This window comes from Lepidothrix coronata, unplaced genomic scaffold, assembly GCF_001604755.1.
Source record: "Lepidothrix coronata isolate B3197 unplaced genomic scaffold, Lepidothrix_coronata-1.0 Scaffold256, whole genome shotgun sequence".
In the NCBI taxonomy this organism is placed as follows: Eukaryota; Metazoa; Chordata; class Aves; order Passeriformes; family Pipridae; genus Lepidothrix; species Lepidothrix coronata.
In genome coordinates, this window is record NW_016690436.1 from 292,819 (window position 1) to 313,860 (window position 21,042).

The 21,042-nt window shown below is 49.1% G+C and overlaps 1 protein-coding gene across 10 annotated transcripts in view; it reads right to left on the reverse strand.

Moving 5' to 3' along the window:
- MBNL1 (muscleblind like splicing regulator 1) overlaps positions 1–21,042 on the reverse strand; it is a 71,111-nt gene continuing 50,069 nt past the window's right edge. For 2 of the 10 annotated variants that reach the window (XM_017835435.1, XM_017835434.1), the window contains 4 exons: positions 15,022–15,279; positions 13,970–14,023; positions 13,018–13,171; positions 7,726–11,254 (listed from right to left, as the gene is read on the reverse strand). In XM_017835435.1, coding sequence (XP_017690924.1) covers positions 11,001–11,254; positions 13,018–13,171; positions 13,970–14,023; positions 15,022–15,279 — 720 coding nt within the window. In that variant the 3' untranslated portion in view covers positions 7,726–11,000. The other 8 variants (XM_017835437.1, XM_017835439.1, XM_017835438.1 and 5 more) reach the window with 8 other exon arrangements.

A 21,042-nucleotide genomic window follows, 5' to 3' on the forward strand; every position in this document is an offset into this window, starting at 1 on the left:
TTTTTTTTTCCTTTTTTTTTTTTTCTTAATGATTTTCAGGCAGATTTGACCCAGTGGAGCTTCTGTCAGTCATGAGATCTCGGAAGGATGGCAGATCTTTCCAGCTGAAAAAATCCTGGCAAACTACAAGCTGTCCACATAAAGCAAAGCAACTTTTTGGAAGGGGGATGGAGTGCTAACTCTGTGCCACTTTTGCAAGCAATTTTGTTCAGCCTGTCATTTTATTTAGCCTTAACAAAACTCCTTGTAATTATAGACATTTTTATTCAAAATAAGATCTTACTATTATACAGGTTTCTCTCTTTTTTGACTATATACAGAAGTGCAAAAAGTCAACCTTCGCTCTCGACGTCCCAACTGCAGCATAATCAACCCTCAAGAGTTTGCACACACACACTAGAATTCTTGTTACGTAAACTTTGAGTATTTGGATTATCAACAAAAAGTCCCTTGATCTATTGATTATGCAGCTTATTTATAACAAGGCCTGATATTCAGGGATTTCAAAAAATATTTAAACAATATTTTAACATTTGAAATGGATACAGTAGAAAATAAATTTTCTTCTAATATCTAGGAACTAGATTTTTTTTTTCTCATAATAACTAATTACAAACAAAATAAATCATCAAAATATTACTCAATTGTCTGCCAGGATTGTTGCCATAGCAACAACTTAACTTCTTACTTAGCAATGATTATATAATTATAAGATATCCATATAAAAGATCTTTGTTCTTTTAATGAAAACTAGACAAGAACTAACAATGACTGACATTCTTACATTGTCATATTAGATCAGTAAAATAGAAATCATTTAGTTAACAGTAATACGAATACTCATAAGACACTACATGTAAATTCCAAACTGAGTATGTTATGAAGAAAACTACCTTTTTTTTTTGTATTTTGAAAAAGTCATCAGTAAACTCTAGTAAAACAAAATTCTATAAACTGAAATGGTATCAACTGGTAATAGAAAATGAAAACGAGCTAATAAATGTAAGAAATAAAAACTATACTTTTAACAAGAAAAAATAAGTAAATTCTCTATGGTAAGTCACTACAATAACATGTGAAGTCACCTATACTTTCTTAACACGATTGAAATTACATTGGTATGGGTTTTAACCCGTAATGTAATAATCTAAGGCTTTAATAGATGTACAGTACAATCAGGAAAATCAACACATCATTCTTATCTATAAAGCATCTCTCTCAAGCATAAAAACTCGCAGTAAACTCGGAGTATGGCGAGTTCTACAACCGAACCCGCGCCTCTCCCTCCCTGCCCGCCCGGGGCCTGGCCCCAGGCAGCCCCTGGCTGAACAGAGCAAAAATATCCTTTACTGGCTGCAACATCCAAACCACAAAAAGGAATTCCTTTGGATGAATCCATTCTTAAAACTTGAATGCACATCTATTTGTTTGTTTTTATTTTGTAAAGGCTTTCTAAGGCTATAAGCAGTTAATCTGAACAAAAAAAATCACATATAAAACTCACCCGAGTATTAACCCACCCAATTTCTACGCTAATTAACATCTCATTTGTCCTATTTTGGTTTGTCATGCATCTGCTCAGTGCTTCTGCGTCTTTGTTTAGAGTCGCCGCTGACGCGGGACTTGATGAATTAAAGTGAAACCCATCTCTGCAAAACATTTATAGTCCTTGTGACTCGCGACAGAGGCTATAAATAGAGCAAAAGAAGTTCCTCAAACATTTGTTACTGTGTCTCAGAAATGGCTTTTCCCTTTCGTAGCTCACGTTATACAGTAAATATGCATAAATATGACATACTTAGGAGAATTTATAGATAATATTGTCCATAAGGGTTATGCACAGCTGGAGCATCTCTCTGGTGCTGCCCACTGGCTGTGAGGAGCAGTTGGCCATTTCTGAGACAGCTTTGGTTTGAAACAGAATGGTGCCCTTTGACTGGTCAGTACTCATCAAGTCAGTGAAAATGTGGTTCTGAAAATAACACTGCGGAAATAATACTCTGATGGATGTACAGTCTATGGCACTTCATGAGAATCCTTAACAACGTGGTACTTAAAGCCATTGATGTGCTTTAAAATATACACAGTTGTGGTTTTGCTTGGCACATTCATCTCTGTCAGATTCCTCTCTTCCCACTTCTTACAATCTATTACATTAAAAATATTACTCTTAAACAAAAATTACTGTGCATGCACGCTCTCGTCTATAATGGCAATTTTAAATACAAGGTGCACCTTTGTTATTTGTAAACCTTGAAAGAAATAAACTTACTTTAAAAAATTATATCTTGGTCTACAGACGTACCAATACATAATAGATTTCTGGTGACAGCATCGTCAGTCTTTCCGGGGTGACGTCCGTGATTGTGGGGAACAGGCCCCGGATGCATCGACCCCCCGCACACTCCGTGCCGGGAAAGACGGATGATGCTGCAGGTTTTAGACAATAAGATCACCTCAGCACAAATATCAATTCAATGTACAAAGTATATAGGCAACAGTGTGCAGTGGAGTCCCACGGTCTCGCTTCGTCTCGCTAACATGCAATGTGTGATGTCACTGCTGAGGGGTTCCCAGTGCTGCTGGACAGTATTTACATACACTATGGCTAATGAGCTCGGCCTCTTCCCACCCAAATCCGGCCTCTTCGCCTCGGCTACGAGCTGGGAAGGGAAGAGCAGAAAGTGTTCTCAGCACGGCCAGGACTGTGTCAGACCACACCAGCCCCAACCTCACCCGGGCAGGGGGAGCTGTGCCCCGAGCGTGGGAAGCCCCCGGTCCCTGCAGGACACCCCTGGGGCAGGGGGGGCACACAGGGCACCCCAGCTCTGTGGGGACAGAGGGGCCCCACCCGCTGATCCCTGGCCATGGGATCGGGATCTGGGGCACCATTCCACACACCCAAGGCCTTGGCCCTGGGAGCTGTTCCTGTAAAACCCAGGAGCCCAATCAGGATCTCAGAAGCAAAAAACATCCTTAGAAATCCAGGCCCTATGTTCCCAAGGGAATTTTTCTCCCTTCAGTGCCCATCTAGTGCAGCTGTTTGGTCTCTGTGGCCTGGCACAGGAGACACCTCCAGAGGCAACTCCTCCTCCACCTCAGGATGGTCTCCAGAACAGGCACAGCCGGGACCCAGCTGTTTTGAAGGGACTCTGGCAGCAAGTTTAGGCCATAGATGGGAGGCATCCCATTCCATCCCATCCCACCCCCCCGTGTCACTCCAGCCATTTAACAACATTTATGCTCAGCTGAAACAAATAATTGTTATTACAAACCCACTGTGGCTAATGGGTGAATCCTCACCCTCAGAAATAATTCCATTATGGCCGAGAAGTTCAGTAAAAACATGGCAGAAAGGGAGGGGATAGCTGGAGGGGGTCTCACGACAACAGGAGAAACAGGAGTTTCCAAACCCAGGCGATGCCAGGTTTCTAAATTTTGAGATTTAAAATCTGTTCTTTCTAACGAGAACTTGGTGGAACCACCTCCCCCTCCAAGAGCTGCCCCACGGCTCAGGTCAGTGCTGGGGCCACACAGATAAAATATAAACTGAGAACTCCTGTTTTGCTGTGTGGGCAGGCACAAACCAACACCTGATGTGGCCACTGCTACCTGTGGATCTCCCCTCAGAGAGGAACAGCCCCTCAGCAGAGGTCAGAGCCTCTGCCCCTGTATCTTAATGGCTACCTTAGAAAGAAAATAAAAACATTCTGTCCCTGAAAGCAGCAAATTACAAATATAAAGGTAAGAAAAAATATAGCAACAACACATTGGGAACTTACTGTTTGATGACCAAATGTCTACATCTGTGTAACATACTTGTGGCTAGTCAGATGTTCGGCAGATATTATGGGTATCTACAGGTAAAAAATGTAAACAGTGAGTTACACATGCAACGAGCCCACCCAGAGGTACAGCATTTGCTACAGAACATCACTTTGGGAAGGGGAGGATCAGCTGTGAGTTGGTGGATTTTATGTTGTAACTATAAGTTAAAGTCAACTGAAGTGCTACAATAGCACCTTACAACTGGAAACATTAGGTTAAGTACTACTGGACAAATATAAATAAGTATTATTGGTTGTTCAGGAAATAAGAGAAGTTAACATCTACAAGTCATGCAGTGCAGTAATTGAAAATAGCCCTTTTTGTTGGCCTACACAAAATTCTGTGCTTTCAGTGTCTCCAATGATGAATTCTACAGTGGTCTCATTTCAGGCTGATTTTGTGAAGTGTTCACTGCTTCCACTGTCCTGAGTTTTGAATGCCAAACCTACGATGCCCTGAGCTAGGTTTTCATGGCTGGTGAAGATGCCCTGTGGAGAAGGGCTGCCCGTCCTTCCCACGGCCGCCGTGCGGAGCAGCTGGCACACGGAGCCTCCCCGAGCAGTGAAACAATTCCCAAAATGTTCTGCTGCCTAGACAGGACTCGGCACATGGCTCTCCTCAAGTGCCCATCAGCTCAGCTTCCCGTTTAAAAAACTGCAATTACAATTGGGGACAACTGCCAGCAGAGCCAATAAGAGGTGACAGTGCACCCCCAGCCCGGGGTGAGCAGCCCTGCAGCACACAGGGAGAGCAAACGTGCCCGGGCACAGGGACGTGGGCTGGGGTGCAGGGCACAAAATGGATTTGCACGATCCCAAATGCCTGTGGCACTTAGGAAGACCCTTTTTCCTGATGGGCACCAAGGCTGGCCTGTAAATCCATCCAGGAAAAGGAATGGGAGTGTTTCTTCTCCGCTAACTCATTGGCAGGTCCTGCTGTTGTTTTCCCGCCCGTGTGCCCTCTCCTCCCCTGGCAGCTCACACATCCACAGCATGGCCAACTCCACAGAAATGGGCTTGGAGCAGAATGAAGCTTCTCATACCATGTTTTCCTACTGCTGCAGGACAGGCTGTGGCACCCAACTGGAGAAGCATCAGGGACAGTGCTGTCGGAACAGACCAAGGGCCTTCAACACCAGTCCGGGAAGATGAAGGGCCAGATCTTTAGCCTTTGGCATGCAGGCACATGGCATCGGGTGGCATTAAATACCTTCAGCATTGCTCACATGGTATATACATATATGGGTATATATGTATATATGGAGGTTTGGCTGCAGAACTGCACTAAGTGTGTTATGAGGCTCCGGGGAGGAAAGGCATGAAATGGTCGGATTCTACAACAGAAAGCTGCCCTGTGATCTATCTGGGAAAGTGCATGGCTACTAACACAGAGATGGCTCAAAAATAGTGCTGATTTTCTGGGGCTTGGCTCCTTCTCGTAACTCTCAGGACACACACAGGATACGAGACACACTGAAATTAACTGTCTGGTGCAATAAACTGTAATATGAAGAGACTTTGGGCATACAGGTGTTTGCTTGCTGAGGTGGCACATATGCAGAGGTAGCCCCACCTATGAACTAGCTTTTCAAAACACAAATTCTTAGGCTAAGTTTAAAGCCCTGAGTGACCTGGTCATTCAGCAAACGTTTCTCAAGAGAACACCGTGCTACCTAAGCATGACTGCATGAGCAGACTAACCTGGGTGGTTTTGGGAATTGTACAATATCCAGGTCCCTTTGGAGGCTCGGGATGTGCACACCTAGGTATCACTGCAAGGGTGTCATTTGGGAATTGTATTTTTGAGAGATGAGGAAGCAGACAGGTTAACGAGGAACGTACAGCTGGGGCAGCACAAAATGGTAGTGCTCGACAGGTAAAGGTGCAAAGGCTCGAAGCCAAAGACCCTGGGCTTCACTCTGCAGCACGGGGTGCCCACAGCACCATCCTGCCCAGGCACAGAGGGCACCCCCAGCCTGCCGGGGCTCTGGGAGGTGGCAGAGGTGTCGTCTGTACTGAGCCAGGGAGCTGAGCACATCAGCTGAGCCTGCCTTACACTGACACTGACCCCAGAGCTCACCCCACACACAGAACCACACCTGCACAGCGCTGAGGACAACCTCGAGTTCCCTTTCCTAAGGGGCACACGTGTGATACCAGAGCTGGGAGCAAGACCCCCATACTGGACCAGAACTGACGTGGGCAACTCTAACTGCCTAGTAAATCTCAAAAAATAATTTGCTTTTAGAAGAGGAACAAGAGGATCTTTAAAATGTTTTTATTGTTGCACTTTCAGCCAGATGTTGTACATAAATCTGCTCTTCTGACAGCACCTTGTGCTCAGGTGCAGCTCCAGCTGCTCCTCTGGCCCTGGAACTCATCTTTAGAGCATCGGTTCTGGCTTTCCTGGGAGATTTGTAATCATTTATGTGGTAAAGCATTACTCTTATATTCCTGAAATACACCCAAACGTGGCAATGCTTGGGGTGGCTACTTAGAAATAAACCCAGACTCTAATGGGCATTTTCCTAACTGAGCTCTGCCCACAGCAATGGGCCATTCCCAAGAGAATCACAAGCTGGAACAAAGATTTCAAAGAAGTTTCTGTGTGGCCCATGCTCACACGGCTTTGTTTTGCTCTTGGAAGAGGAGAGTCAGAACATGTTTGGACTGCTAAACTCAGACTGTAAGAACCTGCAGCCCCTCTGCACAAAGGTTCCCCTGGCTTTCCCTGAGTGCTGCACTGAAAGGAGCCGCCGGCTTCACAGAAACAGAAATAAATCGTGGGCTCGTGTATTATCCCTTGCCTTTTACATCCCTGAGAGCAGAAATAAGCAGCATGGCCCATAAATGTTAAGACTGAGTCAGAAACTCTATTGTCAATTATTTTTAGCATCAGAAATGGAACTGCAGCACCTCTGGAGCATGGCTAAAGGTTGATTAAGCTGTGCTGCAGCTCTCTGAGAGAATGTGTAGGCCAACAAGAGGTCAGATCCAAACCCCCATGCTCATTAAAGCACCGATTTCGAGTTGTCTGTAAGGAACAAAGCTGTAAATTAGCAAACCTGGTTGGCTGTGGCTGTTGCAGCGAAGGGAACACTTGTGGCAGATGTTGTTGCTGCAGACACAGTGGCTGGCGTAGCACCGTGCACCATGGGAACTTTCGGAAGGAAAATCAAATAAGCAAACATACAGAAGAGTGTAGCAGTATGGGGACCAGAGCGACACGTGGGAGGGTCATTGAGCATGGTTTACCACAGCAAAAAGCCCGAGACATCATTGCCAGCGCGTGACATGCAACCACAGTGCAAAGCAGGACAACATTCCGGGAGGGAGGGGAGGGAGATGAAAGAGAAAAAAAGGGGAAAATGCTTGTTACCATCAAATCAAGAAAATCGACACAAACAAGCTTAACCATTTCAATACGAAAATCAACAGGAGAGTTTTTCAATGCCCTTATATTTACAAATTTTTGTCTTTTAAAAATTCAACCCAAATATTTACTGCAAACAGAAATTAATCTTGTTCAAGGACAGAATACGGCTACGTGGCTATGGTAAGATACAGTCTTTAGTTAACACAAGATAGTTTCTAAACACTGGAACTCATAGTCCAGTCAAAATCCACCAAGGAACAGTGTGCAATTAAAAACTGCTGTACAAAATTAACATCTCTGTGTCCATGTCAATTAAATAAAACAATCGCATTTAATTGACAGGTGTTAGTGCAAGAGGCTTGGGGAGATGGACTGGCACAAGGGCTCTACGTTACATCTAGCAGTGGATTTTGAGGGTCTGTGAGCTGCACCACAGGTTTAAGATAATCAAGAAACAAAGCTGGCACCTACCAACACTTGTAGCGGGTGTCATGCACAATATTGAGCCTGCTCATCATGCATTGCAACAGGAAGGTGGATTTGGAAAGGGAAAAGAATTAAAACAACCCATCACACGTGTAATTAGAAATTTCATTTGAACAAAGAAGAAAAATTGTTATTATGGGCACAGTGGCACGTAACTGTCAGCACAATCAAACCACACAGTAGCACAGTGATCCGTTAGGAGGCCTCGGGGATAGGGTGGGTCGGGGTGTGGGGACCCTGCTGGCCCCTGGAGCACCACGGAGGGTCTGGACAGCCGGGAAACACCTCCTCAGCTTTAACTCACAACTCCTGAAATCCCTGTGCCCTTTGACTCAGCCTTGTCCTGTCCTTCCCTGGGCTCCTCAGAGTAAAGGAGACACTCCACAGTCCCAGCTGCCTGTGGGTGGGGGCTCTGCCGTGCCCCTGCCCGTGAGCCGCCAGAGCAGCGCAGGGACCCCGACTGTCCTCTGCCCTGTCTGCTCAGCACGGCTCAGAGCAGGGACTGAACACTCACAGTCCCTGCACAGCTCACGGGGACACCTCAGATCACCTGCTCAGCGTTTTGTTCTGTGGCATGGGATGGATTTTAAGCTGCTGGTGTCTGAGCTCACAACCTGCAACTCCTTTCAGGCTACACAACAATACAGTGACAGCACCTGGAGAGTTCTGCCCTGCAACCAGAGAGCCAGGAGCACGAGGATACTTTTAGGAACATTCTGGTATCATTTTTAAGTATCACCAAGTTTGTAATTCTTTTTACTTTACACAGCTAAATGCCTTCCACCAGACTGATGTCACAATTTTCTATTTCTGCTTCCAAGATGATAAATATAAACTGATCTTTCAGAATATCCATTTTTAATAAATTATTTACTTTTTTATTTAACATTTATTAACACTACTAAATGATGCTTGACACAGCAGAAACTGAAATAAACTCTGAAATCTGGGAACAAGACTGCAGTGGGAATGGAAACATATCCTAGCAGACTTCCAGGGCAATGCTGCCTCTGTGACACCCTGTGACCATAGCAGGGGACAGGAAATGGCTCCAGCCGGAGCCAAACGCTGCAGGGGCTTTGCACAACCTCAGCAGCTTTGACTGTGCAGGGAAGAAGTCGGTCAGTTTAATTACTGCTGGGGCAGGTTATTCTGTGTCAGTGCCATGTCTGTGAGGCTACAAAGGAAAGGCCATAATTGTGTTTCCTAATTACTCCTCTATTTCTGTGTCAGGGAAGAGATCGAGAACATTTGCAAAGAGATGGTAACGACAGGGCAGCTCTCCTGACCTCCACAGGCACAAATCATGGCTGAAACCAACAGGATCGCTTGCAAGATTAAAAAATGGAGCAGAACTTGGCTATAAAGTACAAACAGTAAGCAAAACTGCTTTCTCAGTCCCTCTTATGGCATCTCTGCGGTGTTAATGAGGTTACAGAGAAAAGCCTCCGAGTTCTGCCTCTGCAGAAGTGCCCTGTTTACATGGCTGTACATCCTCCATTAGAGCTGGAATAGTACCTTGTTCCCTACATAATTACATCTACATGCTACAGATGAACTGGATCTTTATAATGACTCTAAAATATCCCAGTAAAGCTTTTCAGCTCCAAGTTTCAGTCTGTTATCATCGTTAACATTATGAACAGGATGCACAGTTTGAAAGGGAACTGAAGCAAATGAACATGAGGCAGAAGGGAGAACACTCACTGGGGTGGGATAACTCCCAAATACAGACATAATGCTGTATGACCCTCTTACCAATAATAAAAATAATTTTTGCTATGACCTTAATATTCATCTTGACTTCAGAACCTTTGACTGCCTAATGAGAACACATGAATAATGAATGTGCTGTTTCAATGTTCCCTGGCTGTTCAGCACAAGGCAGAATTTTAATTTGAGGATGTGTTGAGTTAACTGACCGTAACTTCACAACCAGATTATTTCTGCAGTGCAATAAAACTGTTTTTATAAATATTCTAGGTTTCCTGGTGTTTTAAGTATATTTTTCTCTTCTATTCCTCATACTATTCCCTTCAGCCTACTTCTTCTGCCCAATCTACTAAACCCTAACTAAAAACAACACCCCAGAGAGGATAAGCACTCCCACGGAGGTGAGCAGTGGTGCCTGACCTTTCCTTCCCTAACATTTAGGAGGAGAACAGTGGTTCTGCAGAGGCCCAGCAGACCCAGGGAGGAAGGTGCTTTAAGAAAGCCTCTGGGCACTGAGTCCCAGCCCGGAGCAAGGGAGTCTCTGGGGCTGAAGCTGCAGTAACTAAAGGAATACACGATGGGCTAATGTGATAGCAGAGGTGGCTGAAGCCTTTCCACACTGGCCCTGGGGTTCAGCTGCCAGCTGCAGCCCTGCCCCTTGCAGCTGCACCAGGACATCAGCTCCTGGGAGCATCCTGCCAACCCCACCCCTTCCTTTGGAGGAACTCATTTCTCAAAGACACTCTGGTCACCCTGGTGACACACACTGGGCAGAACAGCTGTACTCGCACACCTGAGGGGACAGGGAGCTCAGCCACAGGATGGCCATGAGCACCAGGGCAGGATGTGACCCAGCTGCCCACAGGAGCTCTCTCTGCAAGGCCAGGCATGCCCCAGCCAGCTCCAGTCACTGCAGGACACGGAGCAGGGGAAGGTGAGCACAAGGACCTGGAGCTCTGCACGTTCACAGCGAGAGGTTCACCCCTGTCTGCCAGGGTGTCCCAAGTCAGCAGCCAGGACACAAATACCAAAACACGCTGTGAACATCACTAAGTCATGCAGAGCCTCCTCACTTGGCAGACTAACTCCACTTATTTCAGCACCACAAGTGTTCCCAGTTCTTTCTTGCAATGCCTTTAAACTCCCCTCTCAGCCTGGGGACAGATTCTGGCAGCCAAGGTTTCCCCCTCAAGAGGAGAGCTGTGGAAGAGGGAGCTTTAGCAGAGAGAGGTGAGATGAGTGTCTAAGGGCATTTAATTGATTAGGGTGTGCTGGAGTGCAGTGTCCAACCTCTGGCACGGATGATCCCTTGATGTGTCTCACATCCTGGCACACAGGCAGCCAGAATGATGCCTTAAAATTCAAAAGAGGTATCTAAAGTTGTCTGGAACATGAGTGAAGAACATGAGGAGTGAAGTGCCCTGCACAGGAGGGTCCTGCCCAGATCCCCCACAGAGGACCAACCCCATGCACACCCACCCTCTGTGGGTTCTGTGTGGGTCCTGCCCTGGGGCCCTCCTGCACTTCACACCCTGCAGCTGAAGCAACTAAGAACACAAATGAGCACTTACACCTTGGGTGTCTGAACCTGAAAAATGTCACTTTAATTCAGATCCCACTGAGCTGACCTGCCCCTGCTCCATGGCCACAGAGCTGAGGGCACCTGCGTTCTGTGCTCTCCGTCGCTTCGTAAGGACTGATGGAGAAATTTTATTTCCAGGTGACTGTGCCTGAACAGGAACTGATCCCAGTTTACTTGAAGTGGGAAAAGCTATAAAGGGCAAGGTGGCAAAGACATTTTTCAAGCTTTTGGGAAAGTACTGGATTACTGGAAAGCTCAAACTGCCGCTATCTGAAAAATATAAAAAGACAATTTATAGTAGCTCATGCTAAAAACTCCTTTACTTTGCTTGTGTAACATATACTAAACTTCAGTGGTCAGGAAAGGTCTAATGAAGTATCAAGAACTACTGTCAAGCTCCTGGAGGTTTCAGTGTGGACATGTGAAGGAAGAGCTGAGGTAGCCTGTGTGGAAGAGCTGGGAAAGATCCCAGTTGATCATGAGGTGCAAATGGGGTCTGACACAGGTAAACCACAACCCCAGCTCCCAACTTCAAAGGATGTGATTCAAGCATCTCCAGCACTTCCAGAAAACATCCAGGCCCTCGCTGCTTTAATGGAAGCTGGAAAATTGCAGTTTACTGGTTCCACTGGTTATGCTGTGCCAAAAGAAATCTGTGAATTGTTTAATATGTACAGCAAGGGCTGTGAATCTTCCTGGATGGGGCTCTGAGCAACCTGCTCTAGTGGAAGGTGTCCCTGCCCATGGCAGGGGGTTGGAATGAGGTGGTCTTTAAGGTTCTTCCCAATCCAAACCATTCTGAGATTCAATGATTCTATGATCACATAGGCATTTTTATATGGATTTTAGTATGTGTGCCAGAGCTCTGACCTACAGCTGACTCAATCCGGCTTTGCAACAAGCTTTTAGCGATACATTTCAGTGGTGCAATGCACTTTTGGAACCTAAATAAGTTATTAAAATGTTCTACATGAAGAAACTGGTTTCTGTGCCATTTAAAGTACACATGTTGGCTGTATGCCAGATCAAGAAAATGATAAAGAGCATTATACTGAACTCCTGGGAACATACTTCCCAAAAATATTTAGGATAAAACCTTTCAATTTTTTAGGTGAAGTCTGATTAGCTGTATTTCCTCCCCTCCCCAGTCTGCATTATGAAGGGCTGTCCTCACAGACCCCTTCCCATTTCTGAGTACAGATCTATCAGCTGGGCCCTGCACAGCTCCTGGAAGGAGGTGCTGCTTTAGTGGGGGTTCATGTGTAACAAACTACCTCAGCTGAGTTACTAAGGGCAGAAACTGCCAGGACATACCGGAGATCATTTCTCGTGAAGTGCCGTTTGCAGAACCAAAGCATATATTTCAAATCTAAGTCCCATCACTTGTCCTCTGAAGGGATTTCTGCTTGGTACAATAGTACAGGCATCAACTCTTCAGCTCTTACACCAGGACAAGTCAGATCTGATCACTCCTGGCTGAGCACTTGGCTCTGCTCAGCCCAAGATTGGCCCTGAGGCACTGGAGGCCCAAACCGTGATTTCTTGTGTAGGTTCGTGATTCTCCCAGCTGTGAGACTGCCTGTGCCTTCTGTGACCACTGCACCTCACGAGAGCCAACACCTTGGAGTGTGTGACTCAGCCCCACTGCTGCCAAGCACACGAAGGCCAAGAGGTCTTACAGTGAAGAGAAGCAAACACAACAGTTCAGGGATATGTAAAGAAGAGGAGTTAATCCAGGGAAAGAGAAAGGAGAGAGATTTCAAATTCTGATTCGAGGTGACAGAGCATGATGCTGATTTTTATGTTAGACTGGAAAACACCCACCCAGCTTCTGCGAGGAGCAGAGAGAAGCCAGTGTTCCCACAGCCAGCACCTCCACTGCCCACGGGCTGGAGGGGATGCCTGTGCCCATCACCAGTGGCCTCCAGCACACACTGCATTTGCCACCAGCAACAAACAACTACTTCCTACTGTGTTTTTTCCAGAACTCCCCCTTCTCCCTCCCCGGAAAAAGGCGGCCGAGCAGCACTTACCTGGTGGGAGAAAGGCTGTATGCTGCTGTAACTGCATGTTGGCAAGAGCTTGCTGGTACTGGAAGATACCAGTGTTAAAGACTGCGGTGGCACCATTGGTTTTTTCAAGCGCAGGCCTCTTTGGTAAGGGGGGAAGTACAGCTTGAGGAATTCCCTGAATGGTGGATGGGTATAAAAATAAAGTCCGGTAACAAAAAGAAAAAAAACCAAAAGGGGGTGGGTGGGGTGTGGAGGAGGATGGGAGGGAGGGAGAAGAAAAGGAGAGAGAAAAAAGGAAAAAAAGAAAAATCAGTAGAAGGCAAAATAACCAGGCAGCACCATGTTTCTCCATGAGCAAGCAAGCAGCATAGCAGACTGAACTACCAAATAAAAGGCGAGGGAACAGCTTTCCAGGGAGCACCGTTTGCCTGCCATTACAGTGGCACAGGGACGGCGGGACCGGCCTGAGCACCGCCCTACGGGAAAGCTTCGGGCCGGGTCAGGAGCGAGGCTCTCGGGGAAGCAGCACTGCTAGCTCCATGAGGATACACGTAAAGCCATGTTAATAGTCACCGTCCGGGGCAGACGGCGGGGCCGTGGTGCCAACCCACTCCCCGGGCCCCAGCGCTGCCCGGGCATGCAGAGCACGCGCCGCATGCCGGCACCCGGCCGCCTCCGCGCCACCAAGCCATGCCAACGCGCCCTGCGCCGGCACCCGGGGAGGGACGGGGGGACGGGGTGGGAGGGCAGGGACGGGCACGGGAGGGGGCCGGCGGGGCGCGGGGGNGGGAGGGGGCCGGCGGGGCGCGGGGGCGGCGGGGGCTGCAGGGAGGGTGCCCGGCCCGGCCGCCCACACGCCCTTTGCCGGGGACGTGGGGAGGGAAACCGGGATGTTCCATTTCTACACATTAACCCCAAACTCGACTCTACGATACAGCTACATGCCAAGCTAAAAGGTGAAAGGTCATAGTACCAGGTCAAAGGTTGCCTCGAGGGGTCGCTTCAGTGATTTGACAGCCGACTGAGTCTTAATTAGCAGGCAGCGAGCACATGATGGCAATGGCCAGTGGGGTCAAGCGCATTAACATAAACAGCAAGCAGAGGTGCGTCATGGGGGCAGCAGTGCATTGGGGAGGTGAGAAAAAACAAATAAAAACAAATCACCGGATGCCGTGTACAACGGTAACAAGACTAGGCATGCAGGGGGGCCGGCGGGCGGCCCCCGGCGGGCAGGGCAGCGGGGCAGCAGGGAGGTGCCCGCAGCAGGGAGGTGCCCACAGCAGAGAGGTGCCCGCGGGGCGCTCACGGCTGCGCAGAACCGGGAACGGGGCTCCCCGCACCGGCCACCGGGAGCCCCGCTGGGAGCCCCGCTGGGAGCCCGTGGCCACCGCCTCGCCCCGCCGGCCCTGCTGCTCCGGCCGTGCCCGCCGTGCCCTGCTTCCCACACCCCCACGGGCTCAGCACTGGCGGGACCCTCTGCCACCACAGCCCCCCTCAGTGCTACCCTCGCCTTGCCAGGAAACCACCTCCTGAGTGGGTCCAGACCTGGCTGCTACAGCTACGGGGCCTGTGCCCGTGGGAGCTGCCGCCAGCCCTCGGGGGACATGGGATGGGAACAGCAGTAACATGGTCAGATCCACTTCAAACTACAACTCTACAAACATGGACTTACAGGAACTAAATAAGGGTTTATCTATCTGTGCAGCTAGAGAGATACACATCTGCTCACACACAGATACACAGCCAACCAGATATACATGTAGCCCACAGGTACAGATACACACGTGTATGAACACACACAGGTACATACAGGGTACTCTGTACATCAGCAGGCAAAATTAGTCAAACACCTCAACGGTCTGGAACTACTTCAGAACAGATCTGGCACCACATGCTGAGAAAGCTCATTGCACCGTGTAGTGACCAGGGTCCCCAAGCACACCCCCCCCTCAGCAAGGACAGACACACATCCACTGGCACCTCTCCTCAATGTACCTCTACATCCAGAGGTTTTCCCACACTTACCATGGCAGCTGCAGTTGCTGCTGCCTGGGCAGCTGCAGCTTGGTTAACCTGGTACTGGGCAGCCTTGATCTTGGCTTGCAGGTGTGCAGGAGGGTGAAAATATTTGCACTTTTCCCGTGAGCATCTCCCTTTGATGTAATCCATGCAGACGGTGACCGTGTTGTCGTTGGTGTCGATCATGGCGCTGTCGGCGGGGTGAGCGAACCGGCAGTCGTTCTCTCCCCTGTTGCAGTTCCCACGCTGGTACTCTCGACATACCTGTGACACCAGGAAAAGAAAGACCCTTAGTTTGGGTGACGTGTGCTGCAGGCATGGCTTGGAGCGGAGCAGGGGTTTGCAAACGCCTGTGAGAGCACCACAAGGATGGGGCCCGGCCCCAGGTGGGGCACAGCGGTGGTGGGACGGTGGGACTGGGGACCTGGCAGCAGACATTGGCTTCTCTACAGCCTCTTCTGATGCTAAAGAGCATCAAACCCCACAAGGATCAGAGCCAAGCACTCAGCAGGTGTCATTTTGGCTCCTGCTTAACTGCCCACAGGGCTATTTCTGTTTCCTGAAGAAATGTGCTGTGGTTGCTCTTGGGAACTACTCAAGCACCCCAAGGTGCTCAGCCACACTCCACTGGGACCTGGCAGTGCTGAATCACCACATTCCAGGTGCTCAATAAGGTGAGTGGTCACAAGTGCTGGGAGGGCGATACGGGGCTGCCCCCAGGGAGCTGCTCCCTGTCCATGTGCCCTCATGATCCAAGCGCCTGCCAGGAGAGGGCAATCCACAGCCCATGGTGGTGGCACGGCCCACCCCCCCAGCAGGTATCAGTCCTGCTGTCACATGCCAGCAGCCAGTGGAAGCTGGAGGGATCAGACACTGCAGCAAGGAAGCCTCTTGGCTGGCAGCCCCCCACAGCATCCTCACTGTGCCACGTGGGCTCCAGCCGGCCCCGAGCCCTCACAGACCCCCTGGACCCCTGGCCACCCCAGCTCTGCAGACACAAACTGCCACCAGTGTGACAAACACAGGCCCCCTTCCCACATGCCATGCAAACACCGTGTTTGACAGACATGGGCTCTTGTCATGGTCCGTTCTCCCCAAACCACCAATAAACGCACTTGGCATTCCAGTTTTCCAAAGGCCGCAGGAAACAAAGGGACAAAAGCAAACGGGTCGGTATAAAAATAAAACAACTACACTAGATGGAATTTCCTGTTCAAGGTGGGTGCCCATGAGCTCGGATCATCAGTATTTCCTCAAGAACCTTGGCTCCGATCCCTGCAACAACCCAAATTTGGTGGTGGTTTGGTTTCCCTCCATGCCGATGCTCTGGCTGCTGTTTAACCCCTGTGCTGCTGCCAGTGCCTCCTGCCCATCCTCTGCACTTATGAACTGACACGTGTCAACCTGACCACAGGAAACATCCATTTGTCCAGAGTCATTCCTGTACAACCCTATTTACAGGCTTTTTCCACATGGTGACAGACTCTAGGTATGTATTCACAGCAGACCCAGCCCCTCCTGCCCATTGTTCACAGAACAGATTCTGCAGCACACAGGGAACAGCTCAGGCAAATTTCTCAGCCGGAAAATAACCGCCTGCCTGCCAGGTAATCCTACAGTCAGACCCCTTTCCTGGTCCAGTCCCACACAGACCACTGTGCCAGCCAGCGTGACACAGGGAGGACTGGGGAAGGAGGTTCTCTTTCATCACCTAGGAACACTTTCTGGGTCAGGAACCAGTGTCCTCTACCCAAACACGGGCCTCCCACACGGACAAAAATGGATAATTTCCTCTGATCATTTGTTTGCAGTCTAAGAGTAAACTGAACCCTCTTCCTCTGAAGATGAAGAAAAGGATGAACTAAAGACAGCTGTCTTTGCTCCTTGTTTTGTACTATTGATCCACTAAACAGAGGTCTCAAAACCACTCCACATGTAAGCAAGAACTACTTCACTAATAACACAGAAATGATAGATACAAATTCATATATGAGTGTATATATATAAAGTACCTATATACAGAGAGAGAGAGAGAACTCATCCACAGAAGAGCTACTTTTATCCTGGTTAAAAACCAAAAGGGAATGACCAGAATGCTGAAATAAGCAGGTAGAGATAATCTTGGCATGTCCAGGGCAAGTTTTCAGAGCTGTAGCACAGTTGCTGCACTAAGGCAAAGAACAGCTCCCTCAGTGCTCCCGAACAGACCTCGGGATGAGGGCTCACAGCAGCCAGGCACAACCCTGAACTGCTGCTCCTTCTAACCAGTGTGACCAGCAATGGCTTTTTAGCCACTGTGAGGTAACAACCCAGAACATTTCCAATTCTTGCTTATTTAAAAGTAAGCATTGAAATGGGGTTATTTTTTGCCATGGGCACGCTGCAGTATATCATTCATCTGCTTGAGTACAGAGAGGCACAAAAGCACGATGTGCTGTCTGGTCTTTCAGATCTGGAGAGCTTTTATTAGTTATTTATTAATAGCCCTGTAATTAGTACTGTAATTTTCAACTCAGTATGTTAGGAAACATAAACAGAAAAGGCACAGATACTCCAGCCTCCTGCAAAATGCTGAGTTAGAGCTGCAGTGTCACTGACTCACTTTAATTCCCTTGCCTTGCTCGGGTTTTGGGCTGAGTTTGCTTTGATGGCCCTGCTGGGACTGGAGGTGCCACCCTGGCGGGGACACAGCCACGCCCCAGCCATGGCAGAGGCCCTCACTGCTCACTCCAGTGCTGGGCAGGGTATGGATGGAGGGACACAGACAGCCTTCCAAGCATGTCCCACCTCCCAGCCCCTCCTCTGCACCCAAGAGACCCCACCAAAGTGGGTGTGCTGGCATCCAGGACACTCTGAGCACTTGAACACACAGCCCCGCCGACTCACAGCCCTGATCACCCAGAGCTCACAGCTCCAAGAACTTCTGAGTTGCTTCTTTCTGGCAAAAAATGGCATATAAGAAGCAAGCAGGAGACAGCAGCTTGGCTGTGGTCATTCTTGACTGAGGAACACTTCTAATAGACTATGATGGCATTACAATGGAAACAGCCAGTTTTGATAAAGCATTAGGCAATTCCTTTCTCTCTCAATTCCCTGTCCTTCCTCCTTCTTTTCTAGTTCACTGAAGAACCATACTTTGTTCAAGACATTTCTGGCAAGGGAGTAGGAAAGCTGTGGAAAAGCCTCAAGCCACGACATTTCCACCCTGAGTGCCGGTTCCTTACGAGAGTGGCCAGATGCACTGGACACCCAAACATCTGCATGCTGTATGGAATACAGATGACAGCAATCCTACTGCTAGCAGCATTCACCAGCCTTATCTCACCGAGACTCCCATTAATTCAGGAGACACGGCACGCTGCCCGGCAGAGCTGTGGTGTCTGCCTGCCTCCCTTCAAACCCCAGGTGTACCCACCGAGAGCTCTCAGCTGTGGAACAGCCTGACTCGGCACCACAGAACGTGCGCTGACTTAATTCCTGCCGGCACACATTGCTCTTCAAAATAAATATTTAAAATTCTAAGCAGAACCAATCATACTCCAGGATTAGATGCTAACATCATCGTGGTTATTTTTCTCCAGGACAGTTCATTCCAAGGGATAGTGAGCAGAGCCTTATAAAGCTCTGATCATGCCATAACAAATGCCAGTGCCACAGCAGCAGATCCCTGGAAGAGCAGGTAGACACACTGCTGGGTCCTCTGGGAAGTAACAGCCAGACCATGCAGCATCTCCAAAATCCGTTCTGTATTTCTGTAACTTATAAAGCACATTCAAATGTTTTGCTGCTTATAAAAACGATGTGCTTGTTTAGTGTTTGGATACTAAATTTGGATACTCCAGATCAAATGACCACTACACTGGAATGCACTCGCAAATTATCTTCTCACCTACACATTTCACTGTTTAAACTCATTTGCAGAAGGAAAAAACAGGAACAGACATCCCCTCCTCCCAACAGAGAGGGATTTTGTAAGCCAGTAGTGCAGCATGGACCACAGAGTCTGTGGGTCAACCCGGATGTGCTCTTGACTCCAGTGAACACAGAAAGCAAAGCTCAAACAGCTTAAAGGGTAGAAGCAGCTGGATTTCTTTAAAGTGATCTACGTGGTGCAGTGACCAGAGCAGAGCCCAGGTGAGGGCCATGACAGGATGGCAGGGCTGGAACAGCCCTACTACAAGGACAAGGACAACGACAAGGACATCCCCCAGGGGCAGAGATGAGACAGATGCAATCACAGCACAGAAGGCTGTTGGGGAGCTGGAATGTTCGTCCGTGCAGGAATATGGCTGAGGAGTGAGGGCCTGCTCGGCTGCAAGCGGAGCCCATGGAGACACCTGCAGCTGCACCAGTACAGGTGACACAGAGATGCTCCTCCAAGCCTCAGCCCTTGTTTTCAGGGGTTTGCAACTTGACCATCTCCTCCTTTCTGTACAAGTTCAAAGCAAAACCACTCAGCCTTTTTAAAAACTTTTTTAAGTTTTACTAATTGACAAAAATGTTTTTTACTGCAGATTGTGCCCCTGGGTGTTCTGTGACAGTGCTACTCTCACAGCTCCCTCTTGTGCAGAGGACTGACTCAGCAGTGCATCACTCCTCTGAACAGCCATATCAAGAGCAGCATCTGGAGGGCCAAATCCTGCACACTGAAGTCCCAAACTTCAATAGTTCCCCGTGCACTGTGGTCAAAGTCTCAGCCAGGGCTGCCCTGGAGGCACCACATGAAGGAGTGCCCCTGTACATCTCCCCTCAGGCTCCCATGGATGTGCCTGCTTCCCTGGTCATGGGCACAGCCAGCGCTTGGGGACATTGGGTACACCAATGACCAGGACACTTTTGAGCCCTCGTGTCCCCACAGCACTGACCAGCCCATGGCCACCACACAGCTGGAAGCACAATCAAACACAGCAGCCACCCTTGGCACTGCAACTCAAAGGGCTCCTGCCACTGGCATCCTCCTCTCCATACTCATTTCCAAATCCAGTGTGATTTATTTATGAATTTATCTAATTGCATTTTGGTTTTAATCCACCTCTGGCAGGTATCCATCATGAAACAGAGTCCTCAAGGGAAAAACATCCCTGGGTGATTCCAACCAGCCACCCGTGTGCCAGCTCGGAGCGGCTGCCTCCTTGTAACCTGAGCGTGCTTTGGGGAACGCTTCCCCTGGGAAAACATCTCTAAAAAGGGAAATGATGTGATCCCACAGGAGGGGAACCTGTGGTGATGCGAGTCTGAGAATAGTGACAGCGGCAGCAGGAAACACTGGCTGCCAGATGACCCTCCACACTCCTCCCAGCTCATCGCTTCTGAGCGGCAGCTCGTCAGTCAGATGCAACCAGGGACAAGGAATTAATTTCCCTTGTAAGGAGAGTTAATCCCTGTTAATGAAGACACACAGGCAGAAAGAAAAGCATTACAAATACAGCTGGCTGCATAAATCAGAGACCCTTCTCACTCCTCCCATTGTGCCCCCGAGCTCAGGGCCCAGACCCGGCGCAGGGAGGGAGAGCAGCAGCAGCTGAGCACGGGGAGAGCGGCCTCTCACAGGGGCCACCTGCCCCCACATGCCCTGTCCAGCACACACATGGGGTGACAGCGGGTCAGCCCCACTGCTCTGCCCTCCCATCGCCACCTCTTAACCACCAGACCTGACTGGGGCTGCCAGCAGCCACACACAGGCTGTGATCGATCCTCGTGGCTGTGCTCTCAGGCTGTGCCCACGGGCTGTACCCACAGGCTGTGATCTACACCCATGCTGTGCCTGCAGGCTGTGCTGGAGGGCTGTAACCTATGCTCATGGCTGTGCTCTCAGGCTGTGCCCATGGGCTGTACTCTCAGGTTGTGATTTATGCTCATGGCTGTGCCCCCAGGCTGTGATCTGTGCTGTGCTCCCAGGCTGTGGTCTGTGCTGTGCTCCCAGGCTGTGCCCATGGGCTGTGCTCCCAGGCTGTGCCCCCAGGCTGTGGTCTGTGCTGTGCTCCCAGGCTGTGCCCATGGGCTGTGCTCACGGGCTGTGCCCCCAGC